Genomic DNA, 22,104 nt, shown 5'->3' on the forward strand with positions numbered 1-22,104 from the left:
TTTAGTATCAACAACCAATTTGTTGTGTAGTACAACGTGTCCACCCTTTCTTTATCATCTATCAAATTTTAACAAAGTGAAAAACTTATTTTTGCTTACACATTCACACTCTAAACTTCCTCGGTAATTCTCTGCTAGATCTGTAAATTTAGTAGCTGAATCACTAGCCACGATCGTCCGAAGCCTTGCTTCTTTTGCAGGGAATAGAGCTAGTAGTTTGCAAAATGAACTATTAAATCGTTGTCCATATTCTCATCAGATATTTTCCAAATTTGTTCAGACGTTGGTGAGAAGTTACCTGGTAAGGTAGGTTCGTACTTATTCCGTATTCTATTCTAAGTAGATTATTTATTTATTTTATTATTTTTTTATTATGAAAATTTACTGCTAATAACATTTTCCAAACCTTCGTTCAGCATAGTGGTAAACAGCCCTTCCAAAGTCCCTGCTACAATCAAATTATTTGTAAGCCACTATTTTGCATTCATCATAGAAAGGTTCTTGAAATCTGTAATTTTTTTTTTTTTTAAGGTTTCTTCACAACTCGTGGTTCCCTCCAGCCATCGCGAGTAAATGCCTTCTTCCAAGTGACACCATCCTCTGCCTGTTCCTCTGGCAGACCATATCCCGCCATCATCTCCTTCAACTGGTCCCTCCACCCACTTTTGGGTCTTCCTCTCTTCCTACGGCCATCCACCTCGCTGTCCATCACCACTGTAGGCAATCTCTCTGGATCCATCCTCCTTACATGTCCGTACCATGTGAGTGCCTTAGTCTCTCTAATCTCCAGGACGTTTCTCTCCACTCCCATCCCTTCCCTGATATCAATATTCCTCACTTTGTCCCGCCTCGAACATCCTGCAGATCTCCAAAAATCCATTTCTACTCCATTAGGAGTCTCTCGCGCTGTCTTCTGTTCAAGACCCATGTTTCTGCGGCATACAATAGGATACTTTGGAGAATAGATGTAAAGATCAGCCTCTTGGTTCTGGGTACCTAATTTCCGCTTCATAGCCCTGGGTTCAATAGTCCTATTACTTTTTTCGCCTCCCTGATTCTCCTCTCTACTTTTTGCTTGGAGGAACCATCCTTTTCTACCATTGACCCAAGGTATTTAAAATGATCCACTCTTTTAATGCGTCTACCTTCTATTTCTAAGGTACTTGCATTCGAAGTGGATAGGTGCTGCGACTTATCAAAATGTATACCCAGTCCCCATTCAGCATAGCTCTCCATCAACTTCCTCAGCATATAGCACGCATCATCTTCATCTTCCGCAATAATAACCTGGTCTTCTGCGAACAGAAGGTTAGAAATGTACAGATTATCAGTAATCTTCATTCCCATTCTCCTACATTTCTCATTCCATCCTCCCATCTGTAATCTGAAATCTGTAATCTAAATTCAAATATTAATAAAGAAAAATTATCTTTTACAAGTAGCTAAAGAAATAGTTTACATAAACATTTAGAAACGGGCAATAGATATAAATTGATATTTATATTGGGATTATTAGATAAATAATTGCGAATGATGGTGGAATAATTACAGAAAGGTGGAAGGTTGATACAGAAAAGGCAATAGAAATGCAGCTAGCCTGTTTGGCATCTTGTAGCACAGTATCCAAATATCTGCTGCATTTAGTAAGATTATTATGTCTGATTAATAAGTATCAGTCTGTTCTTTAGAATAGCAATGTGCAGATTAGTACCAAGAGGCATATTTACAAACAATAATTCAAAGAATCATGCTATTTGCATCAGAAACTTGTACTGTGAGGAACAATATGCAAAACAGGTTAACTGCAATGAAAGTGAATTTGTTGTGACGAACCTCATGAAAATGCTAAAGAAAAAAAAAAAGAGGAGAAATCTTAGATAAGGAGATTTTTCGTAAGTGCACAGTTCTTGCACTTCTATTAGGAACAAAAAACAAAAATAAGTACGGTTCGGACATGTTAAAAGAATGCCAGAAAACAGAATACCGAATATTGAAACGGTATTGATAAGAACATGGTTAGGGCAATGAACTGTGTGGAAGGTGCAATATTTAAGCGGTTTGGAAAAGCAATTTTAGATCGGTGCAGTAATTCATGAATTATATACATTTGTCGTGTTTCGATTGTGCAGGACTCGGTGATTTAACGTTAGATCTCAACGACAATTGTTAAAAGTACTCTTTGCGAGTTTAGTTTGAAGAAAATCCTTAAAATATATAAATATATATATTATTATCATCTTCTCATATTAAGTTAACTACTATTTCTAATACATTCTTAGGAAAGTCGATTGGATGGCAAAGAATTATTTGTTTATTTTTATAGTTCGAAGTTCTCAAATTTTTTCAAAGATATTTGATAATGTCGATAGGATTCAATTCAGTAACTCAGTTGTTAAACATTGTGTAATTGTTATAAGTAGTTACGAATTATTTTATTTAAATATTGACCAAAAAGTAGGTACTTTTATTAAATTTTGACTTAATTTATAATTAAAGTAGAATCTAAAAATAAGCTTTGGTCTTTCACTTATCTATCTAATTTTTCTTAAATTTGCCTCAAGCTTTTTTTGTCTTAACCCTTATTAAGATTTTACTTTTACAACAAAGTGCATCTTGTATGATCTTAAGAGATTGTTTACGATTACTAAGGAATGGAAACTCTTGCAGGTTATAGATAGTAAATGAGATGGAGTATTAAAGGTATTTCACAGAAATGTTGAATGCTGTGTGAGTAGATATTCTACAAGTAAAACAAAAGCGCCGAATTTAATTGTTTGAGAAAAGAAAAATATATTTACAAAAATAGTTATTTCATTTTCATTTCGTCAGTGAAGGAAACCGAAGTCCAATCTTCTAATGGGATTCCTAGATATGGAGTGGACAGAAATTTATTGGATTAAGGAATTTTGGTGCAATGATGTCGCGGACAAAAGTAACGATCAAATCGTTGTGGATTGACTGGAAATATGAAATGGAGCATGATGATTCAGTATAGGATTTGGGATTGAATGTTTGTGGTCGATTGTGCTTGGCGTACACTTCTAATCCATAGCTCTGTAAAGGTTTAAGTAAAGTATTATAGATAAGAAGTACCTAGATTAAAATATCTTTGATGTCTGTCGAGCAATCGAGAGAGAAGTTTATATCGTCAAACTTCTTTGAGTGTAATATGTCCAGATAAAGTTCCGAGTAACAGAAGGAATGTATTTTTTTTTTTTTTTTTTTTTTTTTTTTTTTTTTTTTTTTTTTTTTTTTTTTTTTTTTTTTTTTTTTTTTTTTTTTTTTTTACAGCGGAGCCTAGAATCTAGAACGGGTCTAGCAAAGAAATTCTTCAGATCACGGTAACTTTCTAGGCATCTAAGTCTTCCTTGAACTGGTCATAGCAGTCAATTAGGAGGTGTATTGGAGTTTTCTCCAACTCTTCACAGAACATGTATTATTACTCTTTCACATTCCAGACCTAGCTTCTTCAAGTGCTCTCTGAATGGACAGTACTCTGAAAGGAAATCTGTCAGTTGGCGATTTTTTTTTTTTTTACTGAGACATGTCTCAAAATGTCTTAGATGTATTTCCCCATCGGTTCTGAAAGGTTTGTCCCAGCAAGCCTTATCACCCAGTTTTCAGTCAAATTATAAGGTATTATGTACTCATTCCCGATTCCGCTTCAAGATGTAATCTATTCTTTGGAAAAAGACAAAGTACAATGAAATAAGTTGTAAAACGTATGCATTTTTGAAAAAAACAGTCTTTCATAAAGAAAATGTTCACTTTCCTTTTTAAATTTAACTTCCAATATTTCCAGTAATTGTTGATTCGAACTTAAAAAGGGAAAGCTGTAGTCTTGGAGTTAGATTGTGAGGCATTTAATCATTTACAATGGAAACATTAAATGAAATACTCTATTATTAAAGCTGTGAAAGTATACTGGCATTCAGAATGAACAAAAAAAAATACTTCATGTGAAAGTTTAATAAGAGTAACGGTCAACACTATAATATAGTATTTTAATACAGTAACTAAATTATCCAAAATAATTTTAGATAGTTAGAAAACAAACATTATGTTATTTACAAAACATTGTTCCATATTATAGAGACGTACCGACCCCTCTCCAATCATCGAGAAGGTATACCTCCAACAGTTTGTTTGGTTGGGGCGAAGGCCACTGTAACAAGCGAACAGTACAAATATGTTAACTGCTGCCAATCTGGGCACAGTATATTAGTGAAGTTACTTACTACACAATATTGTGCTAGTTTTACATTTGTTATGTATGAATAGGTATATTTAAAAATCATATATATGTGCGCGTATCCTTAAACGGCAAATTGTAAACTAAAATCCCATCATGAACGGCGCGCATGTCAACAATAAAGGTAAGAAATAAGAAATAAAATTAAAAAGTATAAATGTATTTTAATAAACGACCTTTTCAACCGACTCTACCAAATTTTATTATCACGAAACCTTTTTTTCTTTGCAGACGCGTTTATTATGTCATGATGTAAGATAATACTTTTGTTAAAAAAGTAATTAGTCCTTACAAAATTTAAATTTAGAAATTTTAAAATGATTCATTCATTCATTCAATAGTAAATTACAATTCGGGATTCTTAAAGAATATACATACAACTTGTTTATATATCAATAATTTCATTCCTCAACAAAGGAATAAACAGAAATTATAGTATTAAAGCTTTTATAGCACTCTTTTATAATTTTCACTATGTAAACATCTGAAATTATTATACTCATCATTGAAAAAGAGTTATTAATTAACACTTCCTTGCTTTTTGTTGAATTCTCTGCTCAATATTATTCTGTTCAGTTTTTTATTCAAGTATGTGTATGTGTATTCAAGTATAAATTATATTTTAAGTATTAAATTTATTTTTAAAGTATAAATGCGAGGAGGACAAGAATTAGAAAAAAGTAAAACTCTGTAATATGAATATTTTATACAATAAATTGATACTGTAAGAAATCTTGTCAAATGTTCTGTTTGATAACTGATGAATCCCTTAAGATTAGGGGGATTAGGATTTAATTAATAATTAAAACTACTTATAGTAGTTTTAATGTAGCCAAATAAGTCCATACTGTGTAAATAATTTAGGAACGAACACACTGTTTCACATTGTGGGAAACCTATCGATGATAATGTACACTTTATAGTTAAGGTCATTCTATGGAGAGGGGGTTAAGCTTATACTAAAGAGCCATTTTTGTAGAATGTTCGGTCCTGACATTTATCTTATGTGTAATCAATAAATTATATAAAAATACAAAATGTAAACTTAATTTAAAATATAATTTTGTTACGAAAAATATACAAATTTTCTTCAAATTTAACTGCCAAAATGTTTGTGTCAAGTGGGGAAAATATCGAGATGTTTCCGGCATTTGTTCGGAACACTCGTTTTCAAACTACCAGATTATTTTCACGCTTCTAATTTAAACATTAAAGATAATCAATGAATCCATAGATATGAGCGTAATATCTTTCTATTTACATACCATGTTTGTCGGTTGAGCATTTAAATAGGAAACTAATATTATTTAATTGAAAAAGCTGAAATAAATTTCAAAGATTTTTCGTTTATTTCTTTCATTAGATGTCTCCACTTATATATGTACATACAGGGGACACCAAGCTATATGGATAACGACTTTTTCTCGGAAACTAAGATAGCTAGAAAAAAACTAAAAAATACGTGTTTCCTTAGTTTTTTATTAGAAATCCAAATTTAAGTTGCAAAAATTTTTCAGTGCTTCCAGAAGCGAGATACAGGCACCAACTTCATTTTTTCAAATGGGGAAGTGCGGTTTTTATTTAAGAAATAGATTCCTCTATTTTTTTAAAGAAAAATTTACTTGAACGGTTTTTTTCTGTGAGCGATATTTTACAAGTTATGAATGAAAACATGATTCTTATAAGAAATTTTAAAATGACAATATTATAACGGTTTTTTGATTGAATAAGAAGAAAAGTACTATTTTATTATCAATCTTACTCCTCATTAATATTACAGATCATGCTCGAAATGGCCTCCACCATTAGAGATGCATAGACATGCTCTTTCCAGCCAATCGCCCCTTACTGCCAAAGAAATAGATTCGAATTTAAGCGAGTTACAGGCATCTATTTTTCTTTGCTTTAAGTTCATCTACAGATGCAATTCCGGCTTGATTCTGATACACCTAGATTTAGAAATGCTTTTAGATAAGCAGAAATAAGAAAAGAAAGAAAAAAGTTATGAATAATCACCTTGTTTTTCAGGTATCCCCAAAGGAAATAGTCCATAGGTGTCAAGTCCTGTGAACGAGGTAGCCACTGAATCGCTCCCCGTGTCGATATAACACGCCCATCAAATTGCCTATCGAGATATCTGTTTACATGCCTGATGGTTATATCGATACGGGGGGGGAGAATCATGTTTTCATTCATAACTTGTAAAATATCGCTCACAGAAAAAAACCGTTCAAGTAAATTTTTCTTTAAAAAAAATAGAGGAATCTATTTCTTAAATAAAAACCGCACCTCCCCATTTGAAAAAATGAAGTTGGTGCCTGTATCTCGCTTCTGGAAGCACTGAAAAAATTTTGCAACTTAAATTTGGATTTCTAATAAAAAAACTAAGGGAACACGTATTTTTTAGTTTTTTTCTAGCTATCTTAGTTTCCGAGAAAAAGTCGTTATCCATATAGCTTGGGACACCCTGTATATTATAAAGGCCTAGTAAGTTCAACGTCCATTTTTATTAAAATAAATCGAATTAAATATGTCTAAAGGGCTTGGCTGTCAGTTTGTGATAATACTTAAATAGTGAATTAAAGTTTTCTTTGGAGTAATCGTAATGCTTTGAGAATATCAATTTTTTTTATATCTATATTTATTAAATTTTGTTCATTCAAGTCCATTCTTGAAAGAACGATTCCGACAAAATTTGGACAATTGTTTTTAAACTTCAATACTTTTATCTTTCTTAAGTGTGTTTTGAATTACTCTATTTACTTTTAATGTCAAAAGGTTTCATAAATAGTAATAAAATTTCTGGATCCTACCTCTACTGTTTTGAGTTGTTTATAATATTTTTTACTCTTTTTTTTTATTAATACTGTTTAATGAAACATATAAAAATGTATTCACATAACTACTGCAAACAAAAACCCAGATAGACTTGGAATATGTTCGACTTTAAAATAAATGGCAAGTAAATAAGAATTAATACATAGTCTCCAAAACTGAAAAATGTCTGCCTGACTATTACCAAATACAATATACCTGAGAGGACCTTTGGATTAAACTCTTATTCACTACCGGTCTTATCCCAAAAATCATGGAAATAATTTGACTGACTCTCGTAAATGGTAATGTTTGAGCAATTCTTAAAGGTTTAATTGTTCTTCCCGGCATCGTTGGCAATCAGTGTTCTAATCTAGATTATTATGTGACATTTATTATTTAAAAAATATTAAGCGTAATAACTCAGTTCTTGGGCACTGAGAATTTGGTCAATCTAACTGCTCCATAAATAAGTAAACGCACGTGTTTTATTGGGGAGCCTAATTTCAACGGCGGTTTAGTTTTTTTAAGGCCTTAGGTGCATAAAATAATTAGGCCCTCATGTTCCTAAAACCAAAAGATAAGAAAATCTTGTAAATATAGAATTATGAGTTTTATTTAATTAAATATAGTACAAAGGTATACCTACATTTCAGAAAATTTAAAATTTGCATGATTGCTGTGCCTTCTCTGACTAATAGAGTAAGAAATAGTAAATAAAAATCATTCAAAATTAAAACTCATAAATTGTTTATTTATTTATTATTTAAGGATATCGCCTAGTACAACAATCATCATTCATCACTAAAATATTGAAACCTTATTTAATTATACTCAGTGAGGGGGTAGACACTCTCAATAGTTTATCTTCTGTACGTTGGGCTCTGAAACTGAGAGGAGAACTGATGAGACTTAATTATAAGCCCTATGACCAACAACAGACTGGTGTAGAATGCCCTCTATGTAATCTTAAGCAGAATGAGGAGACTTTCCTCTTTGTCCTGCCCTGCCCTGTCGCCTATTCGTTTGGCAATTTTTGGAGAAAGATATCTCTCTCTAGAAAGATTTTTAAACGTGATGAATGGTTATAGATTGGCCTCAACTCATCCATTACGCAACTCATTCTTGGAAGTTTAGAGGAAAATTCCTCAATGAACCTGTTTCTTGATTTTGTAATCGTCTGAGTGGAGCTTTTGTACATTCATGAAAGTGCATGAACTTTTGAAAATTCATGTATTTTCTCTCTTTTCCTGTTTTTCTTAGACAAATCTGCATTTAAAATGTTTCTATTTACGTAAAATTAATAATTTCAACTCTTTTTTTTTCCTAATTGTGTATATGTATAATATGTTTCAAACTCCGGCAGACTGTAGAAACCATTCCGTTTAAAGTTTTTTGTTTTCTGTTTCAAAAATATTGTATCTTGTATTTTGTGTTTTTCATTTAAATAAACTTTATTACTACTAATTATACGAGAAAAATGGTATTGAGATATTGCTACTCGTCTTGCTTTTCTTATCAATTGTAAATGAACATACACTGTGATAACCAATAAGCTTTGTTTGGGTATTTGTATTTGTTTTGTCTCGTTGATATTTGTTTTTGGAACTGTTTACATATACCTTTTTAATTAGAAATTCTTTCTAATATTTCATATTGATAATTTGTGACCTCAAAATAAAACACTGTCCTTAAATTTCTTTATTATTAATAAAAATATTTTCCAGATAAAAGAGTGTTAACTTATATACATAATATCTTCTCTGAGTGTAGTCATATTTATACGTATAGAATTATATAAAATGATAAATTTTAAATGACCATTTCATTTAAAGCAAGTTTTAAGGATTACAAAAAAAAAAAAAAAATCATGAAAATTGTGGACATTTTAAATAGTTTTATTTCAACATTCCATTATTAATTAAGAAGTATCTTGGCAGGAATAATAATTACAATAATTTTTTCATTTATTAATTGCCATTGTAGTCATTTCTCATAAATTTGCAAGATACTAGATACCAATTATTCGGCTAAGAAGAATTCATTATATATTTCGATCGAATCCATTCATTAAGAATTGTGTTTTGTTCACACTCCTCCATACAATTCACGCTAAAAATAAACGTGAAATATTCAAATTTGAGGATCTTTTGAGCATTTCTTTTGACCCTGCACTCTCATCGATTGCGAAAAATCTCAAACCTCTAAATAGGTTTAGTTTTTCACATTTATTGAATTTTTTTATTATACATATAAAGGGTGTACACGGAAGAGAGGTCGAATCTTCGGGAGATGATTCAGCAGCTCAAATGCAACAAAAAAATATTCTATTCAATCTGGCAATATTCTCAATGGTGTCCAAGATATTTGCATTTTTAACTTTTCCATCGACATTCGCGTTTTCCACTATAAAAACGAAAGTAACTTTTCTATCCTTTATCCTACAACAAATCTGCTTACTCCAAACGAAAGAGCATTAAGTTTCCTATAAGTTTGCTTAATCCAGAGCCTCAAAACGTTTCTTATAAACAATGAAATCGTTACTTTAATGTGTAAAAAATTCGTTCTCGATGATTTTTGTTAAAATTTTCAACTGTATCTTTTCAATTATTAATTAATCAAGGACTCACTCAACTGCAGAAAAAGTTGTGCATTTATTGAGCTTCAAGACTATATGGATTTTTTTATTTTTTTTTACTTAATATTACCCTTTCCTGACAGAGGGGTGTAAATGCAGAAAACTAAGAAGTTGCATAACCGACTTTACACTATCAAATTACTAATTTACTCGTATGTCAATTTTTGGAGAAGGGACAAAAAGAAAAGTAACCATTTTAGTTTTTAACAATTATTATTTAATAAAACGTAAGTAAAAAATACATTAGCAATAGAGCATAATAGTAATAAAATATAACAGGTAGGTGCCTATCTAAAATCGCTTCAAAAATTGTAAAAGGCTTCACGAAAATCGACGGAAAGTAATTATTCTTGAAGAGGAACCTAGATCCGAAAAGATGAAGAGAGCTAATTAGTAGATATGAATATATGGATATTAGTAGATATGGATATACTCCAGGACATCCAAAGCAGTACCTAAGAAAGGATATGATCATGAGGAAGAAAAACAATGAGATCAATTAAATAAGAACGTAATTTGTTTCCTAGTAATAAATTTTCCTTGTGCTCAGGATTAAAGATTCTTTTACATTGAATTTCTCATTCCTTATGGATCCTCTAAAATAGATTTGTCATTAATTTATTTTTCTCTAATTGTTGAACTCTTTTAGTTTATTAGAACAAATAAAATTTAACTAACGGAATATTCCTTACAATTATCGTTTACAAAATTATCAGTAAATTACTATTCAAAAATTATAAGGTTATTTTGCTGTTAATGAGAAGTATTCCGACATGCGTCACTAATAATCAATGCGAATAAATATTTATAAGTAATTATTTAATGGTCGGTAAAAAAAAGGTAAATAAGCAATAAGAAATCGAAATTAGTTGGGTTGTTGATGCTGTCGTAATTTAATAATTTGTATTACATTGTAATTCATTAGACATAAATACTCGTTTTATATTAAATACTTGCAACTTTGTGATACGATTCACTTACTTTCTCTCTTTAAGAGAAAGTATGTCAAAACCCTAATATTTATAGTAATTTAATAGCTATTAAAAAGGGACATTAAGTACGGACTAGCAATTACATATCTCTAATTAATGAGTATTAAAGTGAATTGGCTGGATTAAATTTGTAATATATAGCTGCTTTTATTATAAAAAGGTCAGGTCAAATGTAAAATTTCTCTAATAAAAATGTAAAAATTCTCCAAATTAAACATAAAAGCGAATACCACATAAATTTAGATTGTCAGAATTGCAGTTACAAATTCATGAATTGTAGTCTAAGGTTTATAAATGGGTTACCGTTGGCAGACAAACAGTTTGCCTTAACTTTTCTCTTTCTTAAATTTGTTCGGCAGTCCAATAAACTGAGTTCACTTAAATGAGATTCTCAAAGATACCCCAGAATTACCGCGTTATTCTCAATATTGAGTGTCATCAACAAAGTCCTTGCCATCCTCTTAGCAGAAAGAATTACTGAGATAGCTGAATAGGTGCTCGGCGGTTTTCGAAAATGTAGGTCAACAATGGATGACATCTTTAAAATATGAATCGTATTAAAATATATGTATGAAAATAATTGAGATCATTATTGATTGCACGTTGACTTAAAATGCCATACGATTCATTCGATTTCATGAATTGGGCTTACTGATTGCAATGAAAGACATGAACATTCCGACGAACAAGATTAGAGTTGGTGAATATGTGACTAGCGCAATCGTCGGCGAAGGAATTTCATTTCAATATAAGCACTAAGATCTAATGATAATGATCGCCAATAGTTTTTAATTTATAACCAGATCTCACATTGGTAAAAAATTGACATCAATTCAGGATGCAGTATTTACGACTAACTTGTACAGCAATTAGCCTGTGCAAATGTTGTTGGATTTAGAGGAAATTACCTTGCCCATCTACATTTTGTTGAGGCACCTGATGAGTCATGAAATCTGAAAAACATAAATTTGTTTACTAAAATTTGCTTCAAATAAATTTTGTTTCTTATTCTATTTGTTTATTGCGTCTTTATATGTTTTGAATTGGTTTGAGGTCGTACATTTTTTTTTTTTTAAATATTTACTTTACCTTAAATATTTGAAGGTTTTATTCGCACATATATATCATTCAAATTAAATAATAATCCAAAGTAAATTTTTTAAAAAAATTTCGGTCCATGTTTAATAATATGGGTACTATTATTTTAAAGGTTATTTAAAAATATAATGCAATAGAAGAAAATATAATGCAAATCAGATTTGTACCAATCTGTGGGCCTCTAGAAGTACGAGTAGTTGGAATTGGCGAATCCATTGTCAAACTCGAACTGAAGACGCTCACTCCTTCTTTTACACTTAATTTTTAAACATATTTAAAACGCTTACAATCTATTTGCAGTAGATTTTGCTTTTTGGTCTCTTCCTTTCAAATGTATATATCTATTTAATCTCTACATCTAAAGAGTATTGGCTATCCTGTCCCGATTTTAACTGTTTAAAAATGTATAGCCATATATTCTGAAGTCTAAGCTGCGAAATATCTAGGCTAGTAAACTTGGTAAGTATTTCTTACTTTCATTCACTCTGAAGAAATAAGAAGATTTTCGATTTTATATTTAATAATAAATACTCGTTTTGTAATCTCTGAGTAAGGAAAAATGTTCTGATTAATATTTCATTTTGGTGCCATCAGTAAATGCGTCAAAAACATTTTATTTGTTTTAAACTGGCTATAAATCAAAATCTAATGCAATCTAATAGATCTTTGTGGTTCTCTTAACATTTATGACTGAATGCGGGCGTGGGAGCAGATAAAGCCAGTTCTGGTTACAGAAATGGTTACGTCGTTTAACTTAAAAGTACCTCCTCTATCACCGTTGTAAAATCTTTGATTATCTATTACTATTAATCTGATACCTATTACTTATATTTGTAAAAACTGGCCTAGAATAAAACAATTGTATTTTGTAGCTGGCTGACTGGTGAAAGCTGATGCCAAAACAAAAATTAATAATTAATAGATTTGTATTACTCTATTAAATTATATTTTTAACTTTATTTGTAAAAATAGAATTAAAAAATTTCCTAGAATGTGAAATATAGGAAACGATGTACAAAAATACCTGATAATGAAATTTATTGCGTAACTACAATACTGAATTGTAAAATAAAGTACTCGAATTTCGTCATTCAAAATAGATAAATAGAATGTAAAAGTCATTAGATAACATAATTTATGACATCACTTTGTTTTATATTCAATTCTATACATGTAAAATACATCAAAATTTTGTATTTACTTAAAACATTTGAGTCTAACATTAGAAAAAGTAACGAATTAATTACTTTTATAAATTTTAGTGAACTGATATTTAAATATTAACTGAACATATATTTAAATATGAAATTTATAAGTAAAACAAGTTCATAATTGTATTTTACAAAGCCGTTAATAATTGAGTGAGTTCAGAATAATAGAAATTACGATTATGACAGCCAATTATTTAAATTTAATTCTTTTAATTTAATCTGTTAAATTTTGGAATTTCTTTTTTCAAAACCAAACTTTTATTTAAGAAAATTGTTATGTTCTCTATTGAGCGTTAGGCTTAAGTAGCTAAGATCCTCATTGGAGAAGCGATTTCCAAATAGGATCTTATAAGACCAACATTTGAAATATTAGAATTGAAGAGCTTTAATAGAGAAATTTGAAGAAACCTTATCAATCCCAAGATTCTATATGCTTTACTAAAATACTAACAGTATTAATTTTATCCATCCAAGGAGAACAAAGAAATGGTCAAAATAATCCTCCTAATTGAAGAAGTTCCTAATTAACGCGATTTGTACGATTAACAGTTTAGGTTGAAATAATCACATCATTCCGTTGTTGTTGAGACGAAAAACTGTACTATCGATATGTGTCTATCGATAATTAGTTAAAAAAAAAGGCTTAGCAACTAGTGGGATTCTCGTCCGGATATCCAGAAGGCGATTGCAGTAATCTGCTAGTCTATCCACAGCCTAACTTTCTATTCTGAAAAACCTCCATTTTTTTTTTTTTAAATGAATAATAGTTTTTTTTATGTTTGACGAAATTATAACAATTCTTTCACCTAATGTAGACGTAAACAGTTTTATTCAAATTATCTTTGTGCAATTGCTTGGTCCTCTTGCTGGACTATAGTTTATCTTCAACTTACATGACTCCATATGTCCCTTTTTTTTTCCGGCGGAGCTTATTGTCCACCTACCCAATTCACGGGTCACGAACGAGAGCGGAAGCTTATTTAATATATACAATTTCCTATCAAAATGGTAATTATTTAGTCTCCACCTCATTTACTTATCATAACGAACCAATTTCTTTAATTTATGCACTAGTATCACATTAAGTAAATTGAGAACACTTTTTTTTGGATTTCTTTGGATTGATTGATAAGTGGATGTGCCTAGTTTGAATTGTTAGGATAAGTCCCTCTAATTATATCATTTTCAATGTTAAAGAAATTCTGTTAAATCAGAGATCATCGTTCACCTAATTATCAACTTTTGAAAATACAAGACCACAATAAATAAATAAAAAACTTTTGAAAATGAATATTTTTTGAAAAATTAAAAAAAAAAGTTTGAAAAATGATAGTATTCAAAATCTTAGCTTCATTATACTAATGTGGTATTAATTACAATAAATTACAATGATAATGCATTTCATTCTCGTTTTTTGTGGGGGGTTTGTTATCTTCGTCAACATTCTAAGATAATATAATTTGCTTACGTAATTACTTGTCTATCTTAAAGCATTAATAAGTTTATCTGTTTAAAAGAAGTTTTAATTAATTGCGAATGACAACCTCAAGGAAAAGAACTGTTACTTCTAAGAACAGCCTGCTACACTTAGTCCAGCAATGTTGACTTCCTTTGAAACCAATTTGTGTTTAATAGCAGTGATGAAGAGGTATTTAGCTTTCCAGAGCGCAGTTCCACTTCTTAATGATCCCTTGTCTGTCAGCTGCAGCCAGACGCTAAACATCCTTCTGACCATCTTTACCCTCATGTCCATTCCAGTACATTATTTACTGTAGTAAAAGACTCTACGAAGCTGGTACCTCGAAGTTCCTCGCTAGCGGTATTTTTTTTTTTTTAAATTCCACTTTCCATGTAATCACATCCTTCATTTAAACGAAAATGTTATATTTAATTAACATTATCGATCAATAAAATGACACTGAGACAGCAACAAAATTTGTTCACATTAAAAGAATGCATCACTTGATATTACGTTTTTTATCTTGAACTAAGTTTTTTTTTTTAATTATATTCGATTCAAAAATTATTTTACTTTCGATAATAAGCTCAAATTATATTTTTCGATTAATTGGATAAATTGTATTTTGTATCCAAAATTTACTTCTCATCAGTTACCTTGAAATTGTCAGAATAATGTATTTCCTTTCGATATGGAATACATTATCTTTACTAATCATACGAATCGTGGTTTCCCTTAAGCTTTTTAAAATCGGATGTTGCTGTAGAATAGGATACAGCTCAATCATGAAATGTTAAAATTGTGAAAATCTGTGACTAAAATTGGAATTATAAGCGCTTCATATGGCGGTAAAAGTTTTGGTTTCCGCAGAATCCATCTTTGAAGCATAAGCATTGTTTTTTAAAAGTATTATTTAGTTTTTAACTACTATATGTAAACCTCAAAAGACTTCTCCTATTTTCAATTTTAATGTTGGGCGATCAATGGTCAAAAACAAAAGCTCGGTATTAGGGTAATGGTTATATTATCACTGTTACAGTGGTTATAAACCGTGGATTTGTAAGTGAAGATCCTCAGTTCGAATTCCCCCTTGTAGTTACTCCTTATTTGTAAGGAGAAAATGTTGACTAGTAAAGTGTTTCCAACACGACCTAATTGCTAGTTAGACCTTAAGCCACGTCTGAAAAAAATAAACGATTACCTGATTTTACTTACTTAGCTCGTCAAAAACGTAGAAGTCACCAAAGTTTCTAGCAACTGTTATTATATATTATAACAAGTTCAAGTTGACCAGAAAAAATTTATATTATTGTTTATGAACTTTTTTATTTCTATTAGACAATCAAAAGAGTCGATTCATAATTTAAAATGGAATCCACTCCATGCAAATGGTAAAAATATTTTTCTATTTGAGGGATATTGAATAAAAAGATTGAAAAGTATTTTTTACAAGTGTTAATGTATATAAATATATGGAAAAAGAAAATGGTTTATTATAAGTAACAAAAAAATCTAAAAACGGTACAGATAACAACAATAATTTGAAGATAATTCTTATTTCCACAATTTAATGTTTAGGTAGGTTTTTAAAGATTTCATAATGATCGGCTGATAATCGAAACTTCAAATTTTATTATACTTATACGAGGGTCGTTTGAAAAGTCCGTGCAAAAATAAAAACTACTTAATTTTTTAGGGTAAACCTTTTTTATTTTTCAACATAGTCTCCTTTTAGGCTTATACACTTCGTCCAACGCTGCTCTAGTTTGTTGATCCCTTCCGAATAATAGGATTTGTCCAAATCTGAAAAATAGCCATTCGTTTCTGCAATCACCTCCTCGTTTGAATAAAATCTTTTTCCCGCCAGCCATTTCTTCATATTGGGGAACAAATAGTGGTCTGAGGGAGCCAAGTCTGGAGAATAGGGGGGGATGTGAAACGAGTTGGAACCCTATTTCTATTAATTTTGCGACCACAACTGCTGAGGTGTGAGCTGGTGCGTTGTCGTGATGGAAAAGGACTTTTTTGTGGGCCAATCGTGGGCGTTTTTCTTGCAGCTCGGTTTTCAAACGGTCCAATAATGATGAATAATATGCACCTGTAATAGTTTTCCCCTTTTCCAGATAGTGGATGAGGATTATTCCTTGCGAATCCCAAAAGACAGTCGCCATAATCTTTCCGGCCGAAGCAACGGTCTTCGCCTTTTTTGGCGCAAATTCCCCCTTGGTAACCCATTATTTAGATTGTTCTTTGGTCTCAGGAGTGTAGTGTTGTATCCATGTTTCATCCACAGTGACGAAACGACGCTTAAAGTCCTGCGGATTCTTCTGGAACAGCTGCAAACCGTCCTTGCAACACTTCACACGATTTCGTTTTTGGTCAAGCGTGAGCAATCGCGGCACCCATCTTGCGGATAGCTTTGTCATGTCCAAATGTTGATGCAAAATATTATGTACCCGTTCATTCGAGATGCCCACAGCACTAGCAATCTCACGCACCTTCACTCTTCTGTCATCCATCACCATATCATGGATTTTATCAATGATTTCTGGAGTAGTAACCTCAACAGGGCGTCCAGAACGTTCAGCGTCACTTGTGCCCATATGGCCACTCCGAAAATTTTGAAACCACTTATAAACTGTTCTAATCGAGGTGCAGAGTCACCATAATGTTTATCAAGCTTCTCTTTAGTCTCCTGAGGCGTTTTGCCTTTCATAAAGTAGTGTTTAATCAACACACGAAATTCTTTGTCGTCCATTTTTTGAAAATCACTCGACTTCCTCGATTCAAACGAATGCCAAACACAAAGAAATAGACCGATCTGGCTGAAACTTGGTGTGTGTTCTTCCAAGAGATGCTACTAACTAAACATAACCTCGATACGCGCCAGTAGTACTATCTCTCTGACTTTGCACGGACTTTTCAAACGACCCTCGTATCAAAATGAAAAAATTTGGAGAAAATCAAAGATTGTTATTTATTCATAGTTTATGTTTTAGGAAAAAAGAAAGTAAATATTTGTTATAATATAAATAATAGTTTCATTAAAGGCGCTAATAACCTCGCAGTTGATGCGCCGGACAAAAAAAAAAAATAGTTTCATTAAAAAAAGGAAAAAAAAGTTTGTAAAATGTAGAAATAATACTGATAAATATAAGATTATTTGAAAACAATCTTTAATTAAAAATATAAACCTTAATTAAATAAACAAAAAAACATTATTCTCTTTAATTGTACATGGTTTGATAACTAGAAATTTCTTTTTTTTTTTTTCTTTTTCTTTTTATATCGCAAGGAAAGATTGTGTATTATTTACTGCACTTCAAACATTGTTTGATAATTCTTTTTATTATTTTATTAATGCAGCACGTTCTGATAATTTTATTAAGGTACTTTTTTCATTACTATGCCAATTTAAAAAACAAAAAACACTCTTTTTAAAGCTTTTCACTTACAAAATATTTTATATAAGAATTTCTTACAAAGCGATATTTCTCGATTAGGTGGCCTGCGAAATATTTAAACTTGATTTCGCTCTAGAGTTTCGACTTTTATATCTGAATATGGAAATAAGTCTTGGTTTACCAATCCTTTTTCATTAGCTTTTTTGTATTAACGACTTTTCGTTAATCTTTCAGCATTTATTTCCATTAATTTTCAATTGTAGTAAAACTTTCTTTGTTTCAAGTTACTCTAATAAATCTCATTGATCTGATCAATTGATTGACTGTAATCTGACTGATTTCCTTCACTAGTTTAACCCTCTTACCTTGAACGAGTTTGCGCTGCTTTTTTTTCTCAATGTTTTCCCCGTAATGCGAGCTCTTTCCACATTTCTACTAACAAGTAAAAGATTATGTTTTTTCTTCAAAAGCTGCGGCGAATGTTCTGCCTGGTCTGTTGTTTCCATGATTTTTCCCTCAGAAATAGAGTTACGATATCTGTCTTCAGTTTTAGCAATTCTTCTTGCACTGTACTATATTAACTATTTATTGATAGACAAATTATTGATAGACTTTTAATGCGTTTCTCCACATTTCAGCCTTACTCGTGGCCCTGGCTTATAGTTCGTAGTCCAAGCTAATTATTCGTGGACTGTCTATTTTGTGACCTAGGTCTTATGATGGAAGGTGTCAATCTCAGTTAGCTATGAAAAGGCTTTAGGATGTATCTAATACTAAAACAAAACCAGGAAATGTTTATTACACTCTAACGGGTAGAACGTGATCTTCCTATAGTTTAAAGTAATCTGACCCCCATTTTGAATCGAATAATCATTTTGGCTCAGAATTATTTATGCCTGAATTATTATATCTATAATATCATCGTTTCCATCAAATAAATCTAAATATTTGTTTAAAAACTGACTTATCTAGAAGAGGTTTAAATTCTCTGAATGTTTCTATTTTTGTACTTTTCGATGCCAATATTATGATAAAATAATATAATTATTTAATATTATAATTATGTGCGCCGACAATTTTATTAAAACCACTTTTCTAGGATCCTCAGGGAACCACAAAACGTGTATTGCTGGTGAAAACCGGATATCGGAGACGGAAGTACTCCATTTTAATTTGGGGAAGAGAATGTAAAGTAATTGTTTCAAGATAAATGAACATCTTAAAAGAGAGGCGCCACGGTAGCCAAGTGGTAAGAGGCGAGACCTAAAGCTAATATGTATTGTGCTACTGGGTTCGATTCCGGTCTTAGACCTTGGATTTCATTTGATGGTTGATAAAGGAAATTTACAGTAAAGTATGTTTGCTAGTCGCTTCCGTCCATGATATCTAATAGGTAATTGGACGTTAAGCGCCGCCTGGAAAAATAGGCGATTACTTACCTTTACTTGTTTTACATCTTAAAAGAACAGTAGGAGCGCCTAATTAGTGGTTTGCTCCCCGGGATCTATCGTAGCTTGTACATTTCAGAGTTTTTCTATATTTCTCAAAAACTGTATCAACATTTTTCTGTAAACTAGAAATAGAGGTTGCATATAGGAGCCACGGTAGCCGAGCGGTCAGAGGCGAGGCCCGCAAAGCTATTACGAGTTAATATGACTAATAATCATATGTTAGTAGTACTGGGTTCGATTCCAGGTTTAGGCCTTGGATTTTATTTAATGGTTAATATAAGAATTTTATAGTATGTTTGCTAGTCGCTTCCGTCCACGACACCTAATTGGTAGTTGGACGTCCGCCTGAAAAAAAGAAATAGGCATTACTTTACTTTTTTTTTAAAGCTTGTACATATTTGAACTGTAATTTTGAACAAAACTTTTTTTTTTGTGTATTGCATATTCAAGAAATAATTTATTTTACGGATTCGTTGTTTGACTTAACACTATAATATCTTGAAACTATATAAATGCATTTTCTGGTAGCTTTTACAAGGTATACTATTTTATTTTTAAATCATCGGTCTTTTGTCCATCTTCAGCTTATCTTGATTTCAAGAAGTATTTTGGGGAAATGAGTTCTCACATTAATCTGTATGGTGCTATTAAGAGACTTGGGTTTAATGACGTTCCAGCTTTCTGATTTCGGCTTTATGTAACTTTTTTTTTTACACTTGATTGTTAATTTATACAAACGCAATATACACAAAATCAGTTAACGAGTGTTGGGAAAAACATTATTTGGGATAGGAGGATTAATTTTTAAAGACGGTGATACAATAAGAGGGATTAACTGTGTCAGATTTAAACAATAACTTATCTCGATTCTCAATAAACCATCCATCAATGGCAATAGAATAAAGAAATAATAGTTTTATGGAGTATTTAAGTAATCACCATGACATCATTGGTGATCATTGGTATTCATTGATCTTAAAACAAAAAGAAATTAAAAACATAATCAGTTAATAAAGATGGAGAATTTAATTATTAAGTTTATGATTCATATTTCAAAATGAAAGTAGACTTTAGTAACGAATCTAATGTGGCCCAGATAACTTCTTCTCTATTTGGGCCCTTGGCATCTTCCACTTACCAAACTTTCAGCCAACGGAACACTTTCAATTGCCTAAATTAATTTGCTGATTAACAGAATACCGAGGCTGGAGGCTATAAAAATTCCTTAAAAAAATTTCAGCGTTTTAGACGGCGTAAAGTTCTGATTTGATTCCGATTGTCTGGGACGATCACAGAGCTAAACGAAAATGCTTTCTTTGGTGCAGATAATTGGCACGCTTGCAAATAATAAATAAAAATAATTACATAATTGGTTAAAGTGTTCCAGCAGCATCATTAAGTTCGATAAAGATGAATGGTAACAAGTCATTGAACTGAGAGAAACTGTAGATAAATTCTATTTCCAGATTGTAACTTCTATTGCCAGATGATGTCGAAAATTAAGGTCAGTTAGAGAAGAGAAGACCAAATGATGAAAACTATAACGGCTAAATCCAGGAACACTTTCTAAAGTTCAGGTTGAAATACATAGCTTTAGCTGGTCATAAAAGTCGTTATGCTTCATGTGTAGAGAAGATTACTCCTTAGAAGGTTATCTAACTTTCCATTTCTCTTTATTGAGCACAAATATCTGTTTAAAGAGTTCTTCCTTGAGGATTGAAGTAAAAGTAAAGTAAAGTAATCGCCTATTTTTTCAGGCGGGGCTTAACGTCCAACTACCATTTACTAGGTGTCGTGGAAGGAGGCGAATAGCAAACGTATTTTACTATTTCTCATTTAACCATTAAATAAAATCCAAGGCCAAGACCGGGAATCGAACCCAGTACCACAATGCTAAAGCTTTGCAGGTCTCGCCTCTTAACCCGCTCGCCTTTCTTGAGGATTGAAAATGTGGTAGTTTGCTGTTGTCCTTGAAAAGAAATGATAACGGTTTAGACAATTCTAAATCATATCGATCAATTTTCTTATTTCTGAGCCAATTAAAGGGTGCGCATAAACCCGAAGTTGGTTAGCTTAAATGAAAAGTAAGGATTACAGCAGCAGGAAGTGATTCCTTCTCTTATAAATTAAAAAATCCAGACTAGAAGTACGACGCCGGCAGCTTTATTGTTTCCGCAGTTGCGTTCTATAAACTTTTGTCGCCCAGTTTGTTTTTAAACGATTTAAGTTTATGTTCCATGAATTTATTTAAAATTGACCGGTTATTTTCCGTGAAAAGAATTTTTGTGGTTAGATCAGACTCCATAAACAAAACTATAAAACGATTGCGGCATAGTTAACCGCAAATTTCTATTTGCTCCAATGTCTTACTTGAATCAATTGAGTACTTAGAAAAATAGTTACGTTGATGATTTAAATGGCGTCAATTAGAATTCATTGCTACGTTTGTCTGCATGCTGCAAGGGGAAGCTGTTCTTTTGTTCAAGGCTTGCATGCTTCAAAATTTACTTAACCAGAAGATTATTTTTAGTGCTACTGGTTGAAATGGGTACGGCAATAATTGGTTACTTTATTCACTGCCAATTTTTATGCTATATGGAATTAATATACTGATTATCAGGCGAAAGACTGATTAGTTAGGTAAGGCACGTTACAAGAAACAAAAGACGATATTTAAGAAAAAGACAGTTAATGAAATAGTACTTTCTCTTTATCTGAGTTAAGGGTACTTTTCCTTAAAAATATTGCTGCATGAACACACCCCGATTATGGGCTATCGATTTGA

General features: G+C 31.5%; 2 protein-coding genes across 2 annotated transcripts in view; one reads left to right on the forward strand and one right to left on the reverse strand.

The window, feature by feature from the left end:
• Positions 1-1,008: 1,008 nt before the first annotated feature.
• LOC141450259 (uncharacterized) lies at positions 1,009-1,347 on the reverse strand. The gene has a single exon (XM_074120468.1). The coding sequence runs from the start codon at positions 1,345-1,347 to the stop codon at positions 1,009-1,011; it is 339 nt and encodes a 112-aa protein (XP_073976569.1).
• A 2,842-nt stretch (positions 1,348-4,189) lies between these two features.
• Positions 4,190-22,104, forward strand: part of LOC141449678 (peptide transporter family 1-like) — a 49,468-nt gene continuing 31,553 nt past the window's right edge. The window contains exon 1 of the mRNA XM_074119340.1: positions 4,190-4,376. Coding sequence (XP_073975441.1) covers positions 4,349-4,376 — 28 coding nt within the window. The 5' untranslated portion in view covers positions 4,190-4,348. The remainder of the gene's footprint in view (positions 4,377-22,104) is intronic.

This window comes from Rhodnius prolixus, unplaced genomic scaffold (genome assembly GCF_049639745.1).
Source record: "Rhodnius prolixus isolate KJV_2025 unplaced genomic scaffold, Rpr scaffold_2, whole genome shotgun sequence".
Taxonomy (NCBI): domain Eukaryota; kingdom Metazoa; phylum Arthropoda; class Insecta; order Hemiptera; family Reduviidae; genus Rhodnius; species Rhodnius prolixus.